Source organism: Musca domestica, unplaced genomic scaffold (assembly GCF_030504385.1).
Source record: "Musca domestica strain aabys unplaced genomic scaffold, Musca_domestica.polishedcontigs.V.1.1 1, whole genome shotgun sequence".
Lineage (NCBI taxonomy): Eukaryota > Metazoa > Arthropoda > Insecta > Diptera > Muscidae > Musca > Musca domestica.
In genome coordinates this window covers 15,586,654-15,606,948 of record NW_026712114.1, presented here as the reverse complement: position 1 = coordinate 15,606,948, position 20,295 = coordinate 15,586,654, and the positions used below count along the sequence as shown (strand labels likewise).

At 36.9% G+C, this 20,295-nt stretch overlaps 1 protein-coding gene across 1 annotated transcript; it reads left to right on the top strand.

Annotated features, from left to right (window-relative positions):
- The first annotated feature begins 3,961 nt into the window (after positions 1-3,961).
- Positions 3,962-12,932, top strand: LOC101891916 (aminopeptidase N). The gene is made up of 7 exons (XM_059119607.1): positions 3,962-4,613; positions 7,929-8,087; positions 8,152-8,629; positions 8,693-8,852; positions 11,038-11,119; positions 11,199-12,477; positions 12,536-12,932. Exons 1-7 carry the CDS (start codon positions 4,030-4,032, stop codon positions 12,827-12,829), a joined length of 3,036 nt encoding a protein of 1,011 aa, XP_058975590.1. The 5' UTR covers positions 3,962-4,029; the 3' UTR covers positions 12,830-12,932.
- Positions 12,933-20,295: the final 7,363 nt, after the last annotated feature.

Genomic DNA, 20,295 nt, shown 5'->3' with positions numbered 1-20,295 from the left:
GAGCTGGAACCCATTATGACCAACAAATACCAAATTTCAGACAAATCCGTGAAAAAATGTGGCAAAAGTCATCAAATTACCGAATATCGGGAGGTACCGTTATATGGGGACTATACCAAATTATGGACCTATACATGCAATGTTTTGCCACACGCTCAGGGACCCGTTATGACCTACAAATACCAATTTTCAGACAAATTTGTGAAAAAATGTGGCAAAAATCATCAAATTACTGAATATTGGGAGGTACCGTAATAAGGGGATAGTCCCATATAACGTGGACCGATATATCTCATTTTCAATATGCTGATTATGAATATATATACTTTATGGGGTCTACGACGACAAAGTTAATATACCCTCCCTTCCAAGGTGGAGGGTATAAAAACACAAGAACTTTTATGCCATGTCAAGAATAATAATTGTCGTAATTAGCTCTGAATGTATGTTAACCATAAACATGCTTAAGTACTTCAGAAATAATCAGACTACTTGAGAATAATGACAGAGGTTTTATCAAAATTTAATCTGACATTCTCAAGCATTTCATGGAAATTATTTGTGGTACTTTCTTTTGTTGGTCGTGTGTTTATAGGCATTCGGATATAGAATCCCCGGCGGGATTTTTAGGTGAAGTTATATTGTTTAATTGACGAAAATAGTCATATATTAGTGACTTGTAAAGGAACGACTCCATAGAAGTGGTTTTATGTGTGGTAGTATAAAAGTCGTTCTGCGTATCTTTCATTTATAGGAAACTGTTCTGGTTGTTTTAGTTACAAAAATCTGTAGGAAATCTAAGACTGGAAAAAATTACATCTACAGATGTGCTTTATAGCCAAGATTTTTAGAAGGGTTTCTATTTATTCAAGTCCTTCAGAAGATCTTCTTTATATTAAACAAGTAAAAAAGCAGCTAAGTTGAGACGGGCCGAACTTTTTATACTCTCCACCATTGGGAAACAACTTAAAAATTAAAAAAAATCCATCGAAAGATACTGTTATATGTGGGCTATACACAGACGTGGACCTGCGTATAAAATTTTCCGTCAAAGTTTAAAGTGCACATTACGAACCCCAAAATACAGAAAATCGGAGGAAACGTTGTATGGGGGGTATTCGATATCGTAGACCTATATAGATAGTTCTATTTTAGATGGCAAAGTATTCAGAAGGAAATCCTTATGTGGATTTTCGGACAATTCTATTGAAAATTGTAGCTAAAATCATCAAAATACCTATATAGACAATTCTCTTCCAGGGGGTAGAGTAATCAGAACAAACTCCTTGTGTGGATTTTCAGACAATTCCATTGAAAAATTTGGCTACGATATCGTGGACCATTTTCGAACTTGATCTGCCTGGAGACAAATGACTGACGTGGATCTATATAGACAATTCTCTTTCAGGGGGTAGAGTATTTAGAACAAACTCCTTGTGTGTGGTCAAATTTGTTCCAAATGGTGGAGGGTGTTCAAAGTTCGACCTAGCCGAACTTACTGCTTTTTTTAATTGTCTATATAAGAACCCCTAAAAAAATTTCTGGCTATAGAAACCCTTCTAAAGGTCTTCTGATCATAGAATACATCCAAAAGGTCTTCAAGGAAAAGAAGATTTTCTAAAGGTATTCTGGCTATGGAACAATTTTTTTGGGCCTTCTGTATAAGGATTCCTTCAAGAGGTTTCTATTTAGAGCAATCTCTCGAAAAAATCGTCTATTTATAGAAGACTTTCCTCAAAGGCCTTTAGAAGACATGCAACAGATATTTAGGCTACAGATGACCTCATAAATGTCGTCTGCTTATAGAAAACATTCTAAAGGTCACCTGGTAATAAAACAACTTCCATAGGCCTTCTGTATAAAGAATATCTTTAGAAAGCTTCTGCGTGTAAAAGTACTTCCAAAAATTCTCCAGAGGACTTGTATTCGAAAGGTTTTCTGTTTATGGAAGATTTATTTAAGGTTTCCTGTTTAGAGCGGACATTTGAAATATCATTTTACAGAAGTCTCTTGTTTATAGAAGTTTCTCTTGTGTATAGTAATCACTATATAAGACCGTCAACTTTTTGTTTCTCTTAAAGAATGAGAATACATCCAAAAGGTCTTTTTCTGGATATAGAATACCAGCGGGAAGCTTCTGCGTATAGGAACCCTTCGAAAGGTCATCTGTGTAGAAAACCTTTGGAAGGTCTTCCAGTTAAGTGAATCCTTCTAAGGTCTTCTATTTATAGAGATCTTCAAGAGCCCAATTTTGATCTAAACCCGTATGTGTTCTACATATGATATGGTCCAAATCTATTGAAAAGTGGTGCAAAGTATTGGTAAAGATTCGCAAATATTGAAATATTGGCTGACATTTAATAATGAGACAAAAATTGTGAAATGTCAGTTAAAGTTTTTTTCCAATACAAAAATTTTGAAATGTAAGTTTATTTATTTTTTTTTTTTTTTTTTGTAGGTCGCAAAAATTTAGATAAATGGTCCACAATCTAAATTTTCAACATTTACTTATTTCGTGAATGGTAACACTTAGTAAATTGAAATTGACGGCGTTACGTAGTACCACAAAGCCGAAGCTACACTCAATTTTTAAAAAAGCAAAAACTAGTTAAGAAGTATCAGTCGGTTTTGCTGGCAGATGTATACCCTCAGCCAATATTTGATTATTTAAATATATTTTGACTTCTGTTATGATTAATCAAATTGTTGATCCTCTATAGGTTCCGAAGAAGTGGACCAATATTGACTATTTCGTATCAGACCCAAGTACATATGAAATAAATATTATGACGTGCCAGGTGTGGACTATATTGACTACTTCCTTCACTTTCTTTGTGCGTTTGGTTTTTCAAAATCTTGAACCCTATGTGGAACATGTACCAGAAGAAATGGTCTGATCTTTATAACAGATCTTGTGTTGATAGAAATATTGAGATATGCCAATTCTGAATGAATATTAATTTCGCGTTTTATGAGGGCCATTGATCTTCAAAAACTTGACCCTTTGTGGGGGAGGTACCAGGGTCAATATTGTCAATTTTCGCACCTGCCGTAGCACGGATGCAAATATTAGGATTTGCAAAGTTGGAGCAAAGTCGGATTATCCTTTCTCTTTCAGTGCAGTAATATATACATTTTTGTAAATTTCGACCTTTTGTGGAGGAGGCACCAGAAGGAGTGGGCCGATATTACCCATCTTCGAACTCGATCTAAGTTTGACAATAATATTACGATGTACCAAATTTGTATAAAATCGGATACTCCATTCGAGAGTTATCGTTCGCATCAGCCAGACAGACGGTCGGGCGGATATCGCTAGATCGAGTCCAAATGTCCTGAAACGGTCCAAAGAGACTTAGGGTCTAAAACCTTTATTGCGATGAGGCACGTTTTGGCCGTATATATATTATATTATATACCCTCTTTAACCATATGGCTGAGGTTATATAAATAAATAAAATGCGGTCCCTATGCAGAAGTTAACGATCGGAACGCTCATAAGGTCACAATTGACCATTCTCTGCTCTACGTTTAACCACTTCAGCCCATTGTAGAATTTCACATTATACCATACTCCCGACCCTGTAATCATGCATTCCATTGTTGATTGCAGAAAACTTTCTCCCGTGAGCTGGTGAAAGCAATCTCCTTTGTACACCAACACACCGACGTAGTACAAAAATTGTTTTTAAAATCAGGGACGCATAAACAAAAACAATACAATCACAGCGGCATGGAGACATCATTGTATGGTGCATTCAATTCAATTAATTAACTCTTATACCAACTGTTATACGACAAAGTCTCTCTCTCTCTCTATCTCCCTTTTTTGGAATACGCATTGTTATCTTATCAACCAAACGCATGTGGATGTGACATCGCCTTTCAATGTATTTCGATCACTTATCAATGGAGAGCCTTGGCTCATCGATTTCGTTTTCGAAATTCTATGTTTAGTTGAGTTATATTTGTCGTATTGAACGGTTGTGGTTCGCGTCAAACGGGGACGTGGACATTGGAATTTTGATAATGGCACGACCGATTAATAAATTTCTGAATAAAAAATGGAAAGTTCTTATTTTGCCTATTCTACTGTTGTTACCGCCAACCCTGGTGGTCATGGGCCAACAGACAGCCGATGATAATTCTGGGATAACGGAAGTGGAAGAGCCGACAACAGTTTCCTCGACGAGCCCTCAACCACCACCGGCAACGTTAAAAGATAGACCTATCCGACTGCCAAACTCTTCCTTTCCTTTGGAATATAATCTACACATCATTACAAATATCCACGAAGGTGGCCTGTACTTTAAGGGCAATGTCACCATTGACATCGAGATACGCGAGACCACCGATGAGATTGTACTGCATGCCAAACATCTTTCCAATTTCATTATAACTGCCACCGATTTGGACAGCGGTGATATGCTGAGGGATCTAACCTTTAGCGTGGATGATCGTCGTCATTTCCTCATCATTCATGGCCAGGAATATTATCAAATCTTTGAGGTGGGAAAGAAGTATAGTTTGGAAATACTCTACGATGGCACAATGAATGAAGATCATTTGGGCCTTTATTGGCTGGCATATCGTGATGCCGGAAATCAGGTCATGTAAGTAAGCTCAGCAGTGGGGTGACAAAACTGAATCGAAATGTGAGTCAGCAGGGGGTTAACTTCCACGAAACGAGTGTCAAATTCGGTGGAATTATTTTTATTCACAAAACAAACGGAATAAGTGGAAAACATACATAAATAATATTTTTGTCAGTCTGAGTCTGGCCACTGATAAGGAGATAAACATTGAAACCCCATGTTTCGTCATAGCAAGTTCAATCAATAACAAAAACAATAACATCACAACCATCTACAAATTAAAAAAAAAAAAAATTAAAAAAGTTGCTACGTTGTCATGAGTACTATGCACTCTCTTTTTATTGTTGCCGTTGTTGTTGATAAACATTAGACCACTATTATTGAATCGAAAGTATTTTGTTAAATAATATTGTTGATATAGTTATCGCAGCATTGATAGTGCGATAGCTTCATTCGAGAAAGGTAAACAAAAAGCTAATTGAGCAAACTTCGCCGGGGTGCGACATTACAACTGTTTACGCCCCAATTAAGTTTTACTACGACGAACGAGAGGAAGATATCAGTGAATTTATCTGTGAAAATATAACCCTATGCCCAAATATTGGCAAAGAGAGAGTAGTATAAAACAATTCCCTACAACACTATAATTTAAGGTAAAATTTCTGAAAATCCCAAACCCGTTGCCACCAAAATTAATGGGGTACAGGGTTGCCCATATGCGACGGACCCATGTTTTTTTTTTTTAATCAAAGAAAAAAATAAAAATTTGGCGGTTGGCAATGTTAATCATTTAATTTGTTCCAAGTAGATTTGTTTACATCAATTTTTGAATATGATATCTCTCAAATGGCCGCCTCTGGCGTTGATGACGTATTGTGCCCTTTTTGCTGCATTTTCCATCGTTTTTGCCAACATTTCGGCCGGAATGGCGGCTATTTCTTCACGAATGTTGTCGTCTTGTTGAAACCAGAACTGCCTCATACGCTTTCGACGAATAATTGACATCACAAAATTGGTCATCATGTCGCGATAACGCTCCTGATTAATGGTAACAGCATGGCCATTTTCATTTTGGAAGAAAAACGGCCCAATGACCGTTTTCGCACTAACGCCGCACCAAACTGTGACTTTTTCGTCATGAAGAGGCACTTCTTGAATCTCCTGAGGATTTTCAGTGGCGTAAAAACTGCAATTTTGCTTATTTACGGTCCCATTCAATGTGAAATGGACTTCATAGGACATGATAATTTTGTTCCAAAATTGCTCGTCATATTCGGCCATTTCGATGACTCTTTGGGCCCATTCCAATCGACGAGGCTTGTCCGCAGGCAACATTCTTCGCGTCAATTGAATTTTGTACGGGAACAAATGCAAATCAATGCGAATAATCCGTTGTAAAGTGGACCGAAACATGCCCAATTGCTGAGAACGGCGTTTTTGGAATGTTCTTGGGGACCTCTCAACACTGGCTCGTACGGCAGCGATATTCTCGGCCGATCGTTTTGGTCGACTTTTATATGGCCTCTTCGGATTAGAAAGAGCCCTACCAGTCGAAAATTTTTCGTATAAACGCTTAACGGTGTTCTTAGAAGGCGCACTTCTCACATTTTTTAATATTTTAAAAGCACGAATAGTTTTTGCAATTGACTTCTTCTGTTGAATGTAAATTTCAACTATTTCAGAGCGCTCGCGTGGCGTGTATTGGTTCATGGTAAAAATCTGCTTGGACTGACGCTTCGAACGCGGTATGTCATTAAGCGATGTGACATCTCTGTCAAAAGTTATGGTGTTGCCAGATGGGTCCGTCGAATATGGGCAACCCTGTACATAATTTTACATAATACCAGGTAATAATTTCCTGATTTAAGGTAGTTGTTGTCACTATTTTATTACTCCCTTTAAAGATGACCAGAGTCACGAGACAATGTCAAATTCTATGGCAATCGCCCTCTGTCGTACTTACGGGAATTCGAAACTATATTTGAAAATTTAGATTCATATGTATATTTTGCAATCCTTCCATTTTAGATGAGTCATTTTTATACCCTCAGCCATATGGCTAGAGAGAGTATATATCATTTGATAGGTCAAAACGTGCCTAATCAAAATAACGCTCTTAGACTCTAGGTGTCTTTGGACCAAATCCGTTTCAGGACATTTGGAGTCGATAAAGCGATGTCCGTTTGTCTGGCTAGTGCGCACGGGAGGGAGTTTATCTAAACTTGGTACATCATAATATTTATGTCAAACTTAGATCGAGTTCGGTAATATAACCACCCCCCCCCCCCCTCCTAATCCGATTTTGCTCCAACTATGTATATCGTAATATTTGCTTGATGCAAGGCCAGGTCAGATGTGAAAATGGACAATATCGGTCCACTCCAACAAGTACCTCGCCCACAAAGGGTCAAATTTTTCAATAATAACAGCTCTTATAAAATGTGATCTAAGAGTCAGATTGTCTTTAAATTTCACACATCCCAATATTTTTATTAACCCAAGGTCTAATGTTAAGTTGAATTATATCGGTCCTCTCCATCAAGTGCCTCCCCCACAATGGTCAACATTTTGAATCATTTCAACTCATAAAATGTGATGGAAGAGTTCTATTGTCTTCAAATTACATACATTACAATATTGTTATGAATCCGAGGTCTGGTGTGAAGATGGGATATATTGGTCCACTCCTTCTAGTACCTACCCCACAAAGGGTCAACATTTTAAATATCCATGAAGCTCATAAAACGCGAAATTAACATCCGATTCCATTAAGACTTGGCACATATCAACATATCTATTATAAGAATGATAGACATCGGACCATTTCTTCTGGTACCTCCCCCATATAGGGTTCAATATTTTGAAAAGCGAAACGCTCCAACATAGCGAAATAACCATCTAACTCTCTTCAAATTTCACACATACAAACATTTTTGCTAACTTAAGATCTGTTGTGAAGATGGTATATAACTGCGGACTCCTTCTGTTACCTCACGCACAGTGAGTCACAATTTTCAATACTGTTATCTGTCATAACTTGCGATACAAGTCAGCGATTCTTTACAACTTGCTATATCTTAATATTTCTCTCAACCAGACACCTGAGACACCTTCGAATAAAATTTATAAAAATATAAATATTCGATTTTCTTGTAAAATTACAACTTGGTTTTACCCGAATTTTGAATTATAAAATAAATTCACTCAAAAGCCATGTTTACAAAATTAGTTTCAGAACTTTTCCCTTTATTTACAATTTAACTAATTATTGAGAGGAGGAAAAAACGTAAATTCGAAACATAGTTTATTCATCTATGATCTTCTCTATTACAGTTACCAAGCAGCGACTCAATTCGAGCCTACAAGTGCAAGACTTGCAGTTCCCTGCTATGATGAACCGGCCTTTAAGGCAAATTTTACAATAAGGATAACACACGGAAACACCTATACCGCCATATCAAATATGCCCATGAAAGAGGTGATACACCACAAGTAAGTAGAATTTGTGATCTCTTTATTCTGAAAAATAACTTCTCAATATTTCCCATCGTTCTAGTGACAGTGATTTGCTGACAACAATTTTCCACCCCACACCACCGATTTCAACATATCTGGTAGCATTTGTGGTATCAAATTTCGGCTATATATCCAAGAGGCAGGGCCATGTCACACAACGCGTTTTCACACCGACAACGTCGAAAAATAAAGGCGAACACCAGCTGGAGTTTGCCATTCGGACAGTGGCTGCCATCGAAGAATACTTGGGTGTTGATTATTCATTGGACAAGCTGGATCATGTGGCGCTGAATAAAAACTACGGTGCGGCCATGGAAAATTGGGGTCTTATTACGTATCGTGAAAATTTTCTACTCTATTCTGAAAATGATTTACGGCATCGTTTCCGCGATACCATAACAATTGTCCATGAAATTGTACACCAATGGTTTGGCAACTTGGTTTCACCCGAATGGTGGTCCTATGCATGGTTGAATGAAGGATTTGCCACCTACTTTTCACATGTCATTATTGATATGGTATGGTATTTGGGTAGATATGCAATTTTTGGAATTTTATATAAATAGGTTTTTTTCTTTCAGCTTCACCCAGAATTTAAACCATTGGAATATTTCATTATGGATACTGCCTACAGGGCGTATAGTTATCACAAGTATAGTACCCGATGGCGTTCCATGACCCATTACGTGGAGGAAGAAAAGGATATTGTGGATATTTTCGATTTAATTGGCTATCAGAAAGGTATGGTTTATTGACTTTGTCTAAATGTCTTCAATGACCATTCCATCAAAAACTTTAAAAAAAGGTTTCAATGAAATTGAGTTCGTGTACAAAAAAATAAAAAAATACAGTCCCATGGACTGTATTATTTCCGTCTAGAAAAAAATCACAGTCCCTGGGACTGTATTTTTTCCGTCTAGAAAAAAATCACAGTCCCTGGGACTGTATTTTTTCCGTCTAGAAAAAAATCACAGTCCCTGGGACTGTATTTTTTCCGTCTAGAAAAAAATCACAGTCCCTGGGACTGTATTTTTTCCGTCTAGAAAAATATCACAGTCCCTGGGACTGTATTTTTTCCGTCTAGAAAAATATCACAGTCCCTGGGACTGTATTTTTTCCGTCTAGAAAAAAATCACAGTCCCTGGGACTGTATTTTTTCCGTCTGGAAAAAAATCACAGTCCCTGGGACTGTATTTTTTCCGTCTAGAAAAAAATCACAGCCCCGGGACTGTATTTTTTCCGTCTAGAAAAAAATCACAGTCCCTGGGACTGTATTTTTTCCGTCTAGAAAAAAATCACAGTCCCTGGGACTGTATTTTTTCCGTCTAGAAAAAAAACACAGTCCCTGGGACTTCATTTTTTCCGTCTAGAAAAAAAATCACAGTCCCTGGGACTGTATTTTTTCCGTCTAGAAAAAAACTCACAGTCCCTGGGACTTCATTTTTTCAATCTAGAAAAAAAATCACAGTCCCTGGGACTTCAATTTTTCCGTCTAGAAAAAAAATCACAATCCCTGGGACTGTATTTTTTCCGTCTAGAAAAAAATCACAGTCCCTGGGACTGTATTTTTTCCGTCTAGAAAAAAATCACAGTCCCTGGGACTGTATTTTTTCCGTCTAGAAAAAAATCACAGTCACTGGGACTGTATTTTTTCCGTCTAGAAAAAAAATCACAGTCCCTGGGACTGTATTTTTTCCGTCTAGAAAAAAAATCACAGTACCTGGGACTGTATTTTTTTCGTCTAGAAAAAAAATCACAGTCCCTGGGACTGTATTTTTTTCGTCTAGAAAAAAATCGCAGTCCATGGGACTTTATTTACTCCATCTAGAAAAAAAAATCACAGTCCCTGGGAGCGTATTTTTTCCGTCTAGAAAAAAATCACAGTCCCTGGGACTGTATTTTTTCCGTCTAGAAAAAAATCACAGTTCCTGGGAATGTATTTTTTCCGTCTAGAAAAAAATCACAGTTCCTGGGAATGTATTTTTCCCGTCTAGAAAAAAATCACAGTCCCTGGGACTGTATTTTTTCCGTCTAGAAGTAAATCACAGTCCCTGGGACTGTATTCTTTCCGTCTAGAAATAAATCACAGTCCCTGGGACTGTATTTTTTCCGTCTAGAAAAAAATCACAATCCCTGGGACTGTTTTTTTTCCGTCTAGAAAAAAATCACAGTCCATGGGACTGTATTTTTTCCGTCTAGAAAAAAATCACAGTCCAAGGGATATAGTTTTTCTGTCTAGACCAAGTCACAGTTCCTGAAAAATCACAGTCCAAGGGATATAGTGTTTCCGTCTAGAAAAAAATTTCCAGTCCCTGGGACTGTATTTTTCCCGTCCAGAAAAAAGTCATAGTCTGTGGGACTGTATATTTTCCGTCTAGAGAAAAAAATCACAGTCCCTGGGACTGCATATTTTCCGTCTAGAAAAAAATCACAGTCCCTGGGACTGTATTTTTTCCGTCTAGAAAAAAATCACAGTCCAAAGGATATATAGTTTTTCTGTCTAGACCAAGTCACAGTCCCTGGGACTGCATTTTTCCGTCTAGAAAAAAATCACAGTCCAAGAGATATAGTGTTTCCGTCTAGAAAAAAGTCACAGTCCCTGGGACTGTATTTTTCCGTCCAGAAAAAAGTCATAGTACCTGGGACTGTATTTTTCCGTCCAGAAAAAAGTCACAGTCCGTGGGACTGTATATTTTTCGTCTAGAGAAAAAAATCACAGTCCCTGGGACTGCATATTTTCCGTCTAGAAAAAAATCACAGTCCCTGGGACTGTACTTTTTCCGTCTAGAAAAATGTTTGTCCCTGTCGTAGGTATATGATCTTAAACCCGCTCACGGGAGACCTCTTTAACAGCCAATCGTTAATTTCTTAAATTAAAAAGTGCTCAATATTTATGAAACCCACTTCACTTTTTTCCTCTCAATAGCTGCCTGTGTCATTAAAATGTTCCATCACGCCTTCGGCCAGAAAACTTTCATGCGCGGCATTCAACAGTATTTGCTCAAATAGTAAGTCCACCTCATAAATCTCACTGAGATGATGGTCAATAACAATTAATCTGAAAAAGTTTTTACCCTCCATGTCAAGTCAGTATTCGGTGGCCAATGAAATGGATTTGTTTGGGTGTCTGCAAAAAGCTCTAGAGCAAGAACATGCCGAAGAGAAATCAGAGAAATCGTGGATACCTTTAGTATCAGAGATAATGCTCTCGTGGACGCATAGCAAACAAGTTCCGATTATCAAAGTGATACGGAACTATGAAAACAATACCATAACTCTGGTGCAACATCAACGGCCGCCATTTGCGGAAAATCTTTGGATTCCATTGAATTTTGCCTCCAGTTCGGATCATGATTTTCAAAATACTGCAGCCGATTACTTTATGCCGCCGGTGGAGAAACAAACCGTTAATGCCTCGGATTTGGGAATTCATTTGGAGCCAAGTGATTGGTTAATTGTCAATAAGCAGCAAACGGGATTCTATCATGTCCTTTATGATGATGAGAATTTGCGGCGAATTGCCCATGCCCTGCAGGAGAATCATTTGGATATCCATGAATTCAATCGGGCGGATATTTTCTATTGTCTTCAGCCTTTGATCGATCACAATGAGGTGGAAAATATCAATGTCATTTTTGAGCTGTTGAGCTACCTTAGCCATGAGGAGGAGTTGTTGGTGTGGAATTTTGTCCAGGCCACAGTGGAACTATTCGAACGCCATCTGGACAATACGGCCTCCCACGAACACTATAAACAATTTGTTCGGCATTTGGTGAGGCCAATCTATTTGAAATATTTCCCCTCCATACTGGAGGCCCGCCTGGCCATAAGTGAGAAAACCGGCTCCGAACATACCTCACGTCAAAATCTACTCAAAATGGCTTGCCATGTTGATCTATCCGAATGTCTGGACTATGCTCGCCAGTTGGCCTTCGATTATATCTTCCAACAAATTGAGTTTGTGTCATCCAAGGAAGATTACTATGTTGTGACCGGTGATGTATTGTGTTATGGTCTTAAATATCTTACCGATGAAGAGTTCCACAATGTGGTGGAAGTTTTGTTGGCCACCAATCGTGATACCATGTTCTTTGATGACATCATCATTGCCTTACGTTGTACCCAGAACCCGGTACACATACGTCTATATCTTGATATGATAATAGGTCCAAACGCCACGGAATTTATTACCAATCCAAATGATTCGGCCTTGAATGTCAAACGTCTATCGCGTGCCAATGGTCGATCGCGATCCATTCTACGCCAATACATTGCCAATAATTTTAGGACCCTTATGGAATATCCATATTTCACAGAAATATTTAATATTATGGCCGAATATGTACCAACAACCCACAGTCATCAGGTATGTAAAAGCCACATTTATACACATTGACAATTTTGAAACGTTTTTTTGTTTTCAGTTCCGTACATTCCATGAACTAATATCCAGAGAAATGAAATTGCTCGCCACCAAAGTAGAGTACAATTCACCACTGATAGAACCCAATTCCCAGGATGTGGGAAAACAAATTAAAATGACCGAAACATTTTTGGATAAATTCGAACCAGACATCTACGATTGGTTGACCAAACACCAGCGGCCAGTGTATGCCGCCTCATTGGCCCCCCAACGAAACAGTTCTCCAAACCGTTTTGGTCCCATCCTACGCTTAGCCGGAAATCTCTATAGAAAATTATTTAAAACTACAAATTAAGTTCGTAATAAGCCTCAGTTCCAACCTGCACAATGTCCCTCACAAATCATGTTGTTATGCAAATGCAAAAATAATATAGAAACTATTGAAAAAAACTATAAAATTGGTGTTGAAAATAAGTCTCATTATCGTTATCCAATCCCTGAATCCACAAAAATGACTAATTTTTTCTTAACATAAGTTCTCAATGACATTTTCGAAACTTGTTACAAAGAAAATATTTTTTGTTTTCTTGGGCAATTTTCTGTCATAGGAGGTAGTACATATTGTGAGCGCCCAATACTAAATATAGAAGAGACAAGCAAGTGTTCGCTATTTCGTCAGCAAAAAGTCTACCTTGACATTTTAGATTCGATGCAACAGATCGTGTTGGGCCTTTTATACCCTACATCAGATAGTGGTAACTATAACGTCTTTGTGCATTTATTTGTAATATGCAGAAGAAAGCGAGATAGACCCATAGTTGCTTTTGGGAGTTTCTTCATAGAATCACTTTCTGAGTCGATGTATGTATGTCAGTCCGTCCGTCCGTCTGTCCATGAATTTTGTGAACGAAAAACAGGACGCACTTATTATAATATCAGTCTTAATGACCTGAATTTTTTGTACCTTTGACTGATTTGGATATAGCTCCCATATGTACCTTTATCCGATTTAAGGTTTATTGTGCACCAAATGACTAATATCAGCCCAAATAATGTGAATTGTGGCACTTCTGACCGAGTTCAGCCTAGAATCGTGTACTTAAAATTATGTGAAAATCGGTTCAGATTTAGCTATAGCTCCCATATATAACATGTGCAATATTCACTCCACAACAATGATATTTGATACAGGTCATCGGATACAGCTCAAAAATACTTCTGCCGAGTTTTATCGAGATCGGTTTAGATTTTTATATACCTTCGATATACAACTTCATTCGATTTTAGGGTTATTGTCCACTATACATGAGATGGAAAAACTGCAACCAACTTTAGACTGCTGTCATTTCTAAGCCACTCGTCCAACAGCTGTTAAAATTATTCCAGTGATAGCTTTTGTACGGCAAATATTAAAAAAATAAATTGCAAATAGTGAACTTACACCGCAATAGAAAGAAAATAGACTCAAAAGAGCTAAAGAGTTGCTTCGCTTGGCTGAAAGTGATGAACTGCCGAATTTGGTTTTCTCCGATTAGAAAACATTCGTTGTCCGACAGAGGTCAGCTGAAAATGTGCACCTTCGGGTGGCCACCAGAATTCAAGCGCCGGCCGACCATGATGATGGTGTGGCCCGCCATAACAGCCGATGGTTGCTCTCCGCTCGTATTAATCGACCATGGCATCAAATCGAAAATATTCTGGAGAGTTTATTAAAGCCTTGGGCACGCATACATTTTTGCCGCAGACCTTGGACATTCCAACAGGACTCAGCACGTGGCACCCAAAAATGGTTACAAAATGAGTTTCCTCGCTTCATTTCCAGCGAACAATGGCCACCAAAATCTCCGGATACCAATCCGTTGGACTATTGTGTCTGGAGTTTTGGAAAGCAAGGTTGGCACTTAAAAATACCAAAGTGTAGATCACCTCAGGCAAGCGCTTCGCCGGGAATGGGCCAAAATACCGCAGAGCCACATTCGGGCAGCGTGCGACGGTTTCATTGACCATTTGAAGGCCATAATTCGTGCCAAAGGTGACCAATTCGAACAAATCTAAACTTATTCTACAATTTGATGCTATTTTCGACATTTTCTGCTTTCATTCAATAAAATTAAAAAAAAAAATGTTAAAATTATGACGTTTGACTTTGTTGCACTTTTTTTATCTCACCCTGTATATTGTTCATCCGATTTGATATATTTGTCCTTCGCAGCCGTAATATGCACACGGTAACAACTATATTTGGGGAAACGTATCAAATACAGCACAGAAATATATTTTCGAAATTATATCCAGATCGGTTCAGATTTGGATATAGCTCCCATATATATCTTCGTCTGATTTGCTTTTTATTGCGCACCAAACGTGCAATATCAATCCAAATAATTTTGCACTTACGACCAAATTGAGCAAAGAAACAAGTATGTCAAATTTGATGAAAATCGGTTCAGATATAGCTATAGCCCCCATATACATTGTTCAACCGATTTGTTATATTTTTTTGCTTGTTATATGAAACTCCACTAAATTTGCAAAAGGGTATAGGGTATCATAAAGTCGGCCCGCCCGGCATTTAGATTTCCTTTACTGGTTATATTGAGCTTTACACACCAATTTGTATGGTATATTTGAAAAGCTACTTTTAAAATATTTGGAATGACCTTGTGTGTCACGTTTTTTTCGGTATTGTAAACCTTTTTTTGAAGTTCAAATCTTATCGGTACAAATTGCTTATTTATGACCACAATATTTTAGTTTTATGATGAAATTTTGAAACTATCGCTCTCACATTCTATTTTGGATGTCGTAAAGTGTTGTCAAGCCCATGAATATCACACAAATTATCTGACAAACAAAATATTTAAAATTTATAACCTATTTTTTTGGTGGTTGCATTACATTTTTGTTTAAGATTTGATTAAAAAGTGTGGTTAACCTGGACACTATGATGAAATTAATTTTTTTAATGGCCCAGAATAGGTTTCTGTCACACACAATTGTAGGTTTTTTTTTGGTGTATTCAAATGCTATTCGTTTTAAATTTATAACATTTGTTTATAAAGGGAAACCACTATGGGTAAATCCTGGTGATAAGATTATGAACAATTTGTAGTTTTAATCTGATAATAATTGAAAAATTCAAGATGTTTTTGGCATATTAGAAAAAGCATTCTTTTGATAGGAAATGTAGGAATCTTTTGAAGCATAATCGAAATTTACGGATTTGAAGAGACCACCAATCGACCCAAATCTGAAGTGGGGGGAGTGTACATTACATTGACAAATCTGACAATCAAATGCAAACTGATTTTTTTTTTTTTTTTTTTTTTTTTGACAAAAATATATATTTTGAAAAAAAAAAAACGTTGACTTCTCATTTTTAAATATTTTATCATGGTATATTATTTTCTTTTGTGAATTTCGTAAAGGAAGATAGTTAAAAAGAAGAATACTTAAATACATTGAAATTTTCCTTTTTGAGAAATAGTTAAAAAAAATTAAATGGGAAGAAAACTCAATCAAATAATGAAATACACTTGTTTCTATGCTCAATTGGAAGCACTTGTTTCTAGGCTCAATTCCGTTGTATGTGCCAAATTCCACCATTCCATTTGGTGCACAATAAAAGGCAAATCGGACGAAGATATATGGAAGCTGTAACTATTTTTTTTTTGGTATCAAACACATGACTTGCATGCAAAACAAAACTTTTAACGCACAAGTCTTCGGTCGGGTCCTGATACTTTTAAAAGCCCTCTGATTTTGAATATTTTTCTGAGATTGACATTTTACCTTTAGCAAGCAATGGTGTTTTTTCTAGGTACGGATTCGGTATATGGTTCCGATATTCCGATTTAAAACAAGTAAGCAAAGGCTATAGTCGTGCGGGCCCGATCATGTGATACCCTACAACAAACAATAAAATGTGATGAAAATGTTCACCTTCGATTGGCCACCAGAACTCAAGCGCCGACCATGGTGATGGTGTGGGCCGCCATAACAGCCGTCGCTCTCGGCTCGTATTAATCGACCATGGCTTCAGAATAAATGCCGAATATTATCGCGAAAATATTCTGGAGGTTGTACTAAAGACTTGGTCTCGCAAACATTCCCGCAGATCTTGGACATTCTAGCAGGACGCAGCACAATCGCACTCAGCACGCGCCATCCAAGAATGGTTACAAAATGAGGTTCCTCGATTCATTTCCACCAATGGCCACCAAAATCTCCGGATACCAATCCGTTGGAGTATTGTGTCTGGAGTATTTTGGAAAGCAAGGTTGGCACTAAAAAATATCAAAGTGTCAATCACCTCAGGTTAGCTCATCGCCGGAAATGGACCAAAATACCGCAAAGCAACATTCGGGCAGCGTGTGACGGTTTCGTTGGCCGTTTGAAGGCCATAATTCGTGGCAAAGGTGACCAAATCGAACAAATCTAAACTTATTCTAAAATTTGATGCTATTACCTCAATCTCAGTCTCAATGGAATCGGATGGTAATTTCGTGTTATATGAGCTTCATGGATATCCAAAATGTTGATCCTTTGTGGGGGAGGTAGCAGAAGTAGTGTGCCAATATATTCCATTAATCTGCTGTTAGCAGAAATAATGAGACGTGCGAAATATGAAGGGAATCGAATTTTATGATCGTTTTGGTTATTCAAAACTTTGATCCTTTACCAGGTACCAGAAGGAATGGTCCGATCCCTACCATCTTTATAACAGATCTTACGTTGATGGAAATATTGAGATGTGCCAAGTCTCAATGGAATCGGATGTTAATTACGCATTTTATGATCTTCATAGATATTCAAAATGTTGACCCTTTGTGGGGAGTGGACCGATATCCATTTCGCACCTGAGCTAGCTCTGAAGCAAATATTAGGATTTGCAAAGTTGGAGAACTATGGGATTATCCTTTCTCTTTCTGTGCAGTAAAAGATTTTTTGAAAATATCAAATTTTATGAGGGAGGTACCAGAAGAAGTGGACCGATATTGCCCATCTCCGAACTCGATCTAAGTTTGATAATAATAATACGATTTAGCAAATTTGGCCCAAATCGGATACTCCTTCCGAGTGATATCGTGCACACCAACCAGCCAGACAGACAGCCGGACGGGTATCGTTAGATCAACTCCAAATGCCCTGAAACGAATTTGGTCCAAAGAGACCTTGGGTCTAAAACCGTTATTTCGAAAAACCGTTAAAACCGTTTCACGTTTTAGTCGTGCCTCATCTAATCCAAAAAAAAATATTTGAAGAAAATCAGACATTTATTACTATTTTTTTTTTTTTTTTTTGGAATAATCGTAAATCATAATTTTAACCTTTGTGGGGTAGGTACAAGAAGAAATGGGCCAATAAATTCCATTTTTACATATATATATATATATATATATATATATATATATATATATATATATATATATATATATATATATATATATATATATTTATTTATTTATTTTTTTTTTTTTTGATCAGTTTAAAATTCTAGGACGATTTACCCAGATCAAACTTTTGTGTGCATGCATGTCAATTGTACACAAGGGGGGTATAGGTACACAATATCGTATATCTCTCATATAACAAATACCTCCCGATATTCGGTATTTTGACGATTTTAGCCAAATGTTTCATTGTAATTGTCTGGAATTCCACACCAGAAGTTTCTTTTGACCAGTTTACCCCCCTGGAATTGTATATATAGGTCCACGATATCGTATAGCCCCCATATAACGCTACCCCCAAATATTCGGGATTTTGATGGTATATTCAAATTTCGTGTTTAAGATTTGTAATGAGTAGTACCGTTTATGACTAAAAATTGCTCATGAAGGTCCATGTCCTCTTCCGATGTTCGGTATTTTGATGACTGTAGCCAAATTTTTCAATGGAATTCTCTAAGAATCCACACAAGGAGCTTCTTTTGGGTACTTTACCCCCTGGAATATAATTTATGAATTCCTGACATTTTGGGTTCCTAACATTTGATATATTTTAGGACCTGTAGTAGAATTCTGATGACAAATTATTTTGTAGAATGTATCGAATTAATTATAACCACATTTTGAAAAAAGGATCACAAAGACTCCTTGATGACTCGTACGGTTAAAATTAGTAAAATTGTCGAGGATAAAATAAGTATTTTTCAAAAAATAAATAAAATAAAATAAATAAATAAATGTGATAGGTGTATGTATTAACCTGCTCCTGGTGACGTATCTGTCGGTCTTCCCACTGAACACCAAACATCTTTCTTATAGAAAGCCTGATAGTCATAGAAGGCCAAATGTCTTTCTTATTGAAGATCAATTATCCTTCTCATAGAAGGCCAAAAACGTCTTCTTATAGAATGTCATATATCTTTCTAATAGAATACCAGATAAAAAAAAATACTAAGTAATACATGTACATCGTAATATTTTACCAGGCCCTTAAAGTTCCAATTAACTTGCTCCCTTAATTCTTAAAAATTTAATTCTAATAGTTTCAGTTGCTTCCGTCAGATATTAGTTGTTGGCCACTCAAACAGAACTGTTGAATAGGTGCTTGAGACCCCAGTGGGTTTTTCTACTCACTGATACTTTTGAGTTCCAATCAACTGGAGATGACACAATCATATGTAGCAGTGTTGTAGAAACACAACCACTTTTATACATATAATTGACATTTTTTAGAGGGCCTTGGACGAAATAATAAATAAACAAGGAAAAAAGAAATTAACTTCGGTCGGGCCGAACTTTTAGTACTCTCTAAAATTGGGTAGGAATTGTAAAAACTTGTAAAAAAAATATAAAAATATTAAATTATAAAATATTAAAAAAAATAAAATACGAAATTTAGAAATACCGGCAAAACGGAGGTACTGTTATGTGTGGAGTATACGAAAACGTGGACCTGCATAGACAATTTTCTGTCATAGGTTGAAGGATCCATTACGAATACGAAATGTGATACAATTCCGTTGAATAACATCGCTAAAATCAATAAAGTTCCGAATATTGGGATGTACCGTTATATGGGGGCTATACGAAGACGTGGACCTGCATAAGTAATTTTTTCATAGGTTGTCGTACCCATCAATATATTCAATTACGAAATTTGAAACGGTTCCGATGTCGCAAAAATCATCAAAATATCGAATATTGAGAGGTACCGTTATATGGAGCTATTCGAAAATGTGGACCGCAACGCTCCATTTACGAACTTAACCTGCCTACGGGCAAAATACACATGTGTGCAAAATTTAAGCGTTCTCAATTCTCAATTCGTTTGAAAGATAGCGTGATGAAAACAGATAGAGAGACAGACGGACATCGCTAAATTGACAAGGAATGATCAAGAATATATGTACTTTTTTTGGGTCTAACATGGGTATTTCGAGGAGTTACAAACGGATTGATAAAGTTAATATGCACTCCATAGTGTGGTGGAGGGTATAAAAAGCTATAGTTTTTAAAATATCATTAAGCTTTTCGACTTTGTTTTTCTGTCTCGCTTAAGATAATAGAAAAGCTTTACTAAAAAATAAAACAATAACAAAAAAACTTTAAAAATATCTACGATCAGTATTTATTACAAGTCCTATCTGGCGTGTTATCTACAAATTGAGATTTGGTTAATCGCATAAACAAATGTCATATGATGTCAAATTTGCTATCGAAGAGACGACTTTTCTACGAAGATTACTGATACGGCTAATAATTGATTAAATGAATTATAGACATATATGAAAGAAACACAAATCGAAATCAATCTAAATTTTCTGATAACCGGCCATTGTTTATGGCTAATAGTATTTTGTATTGTTGGCTA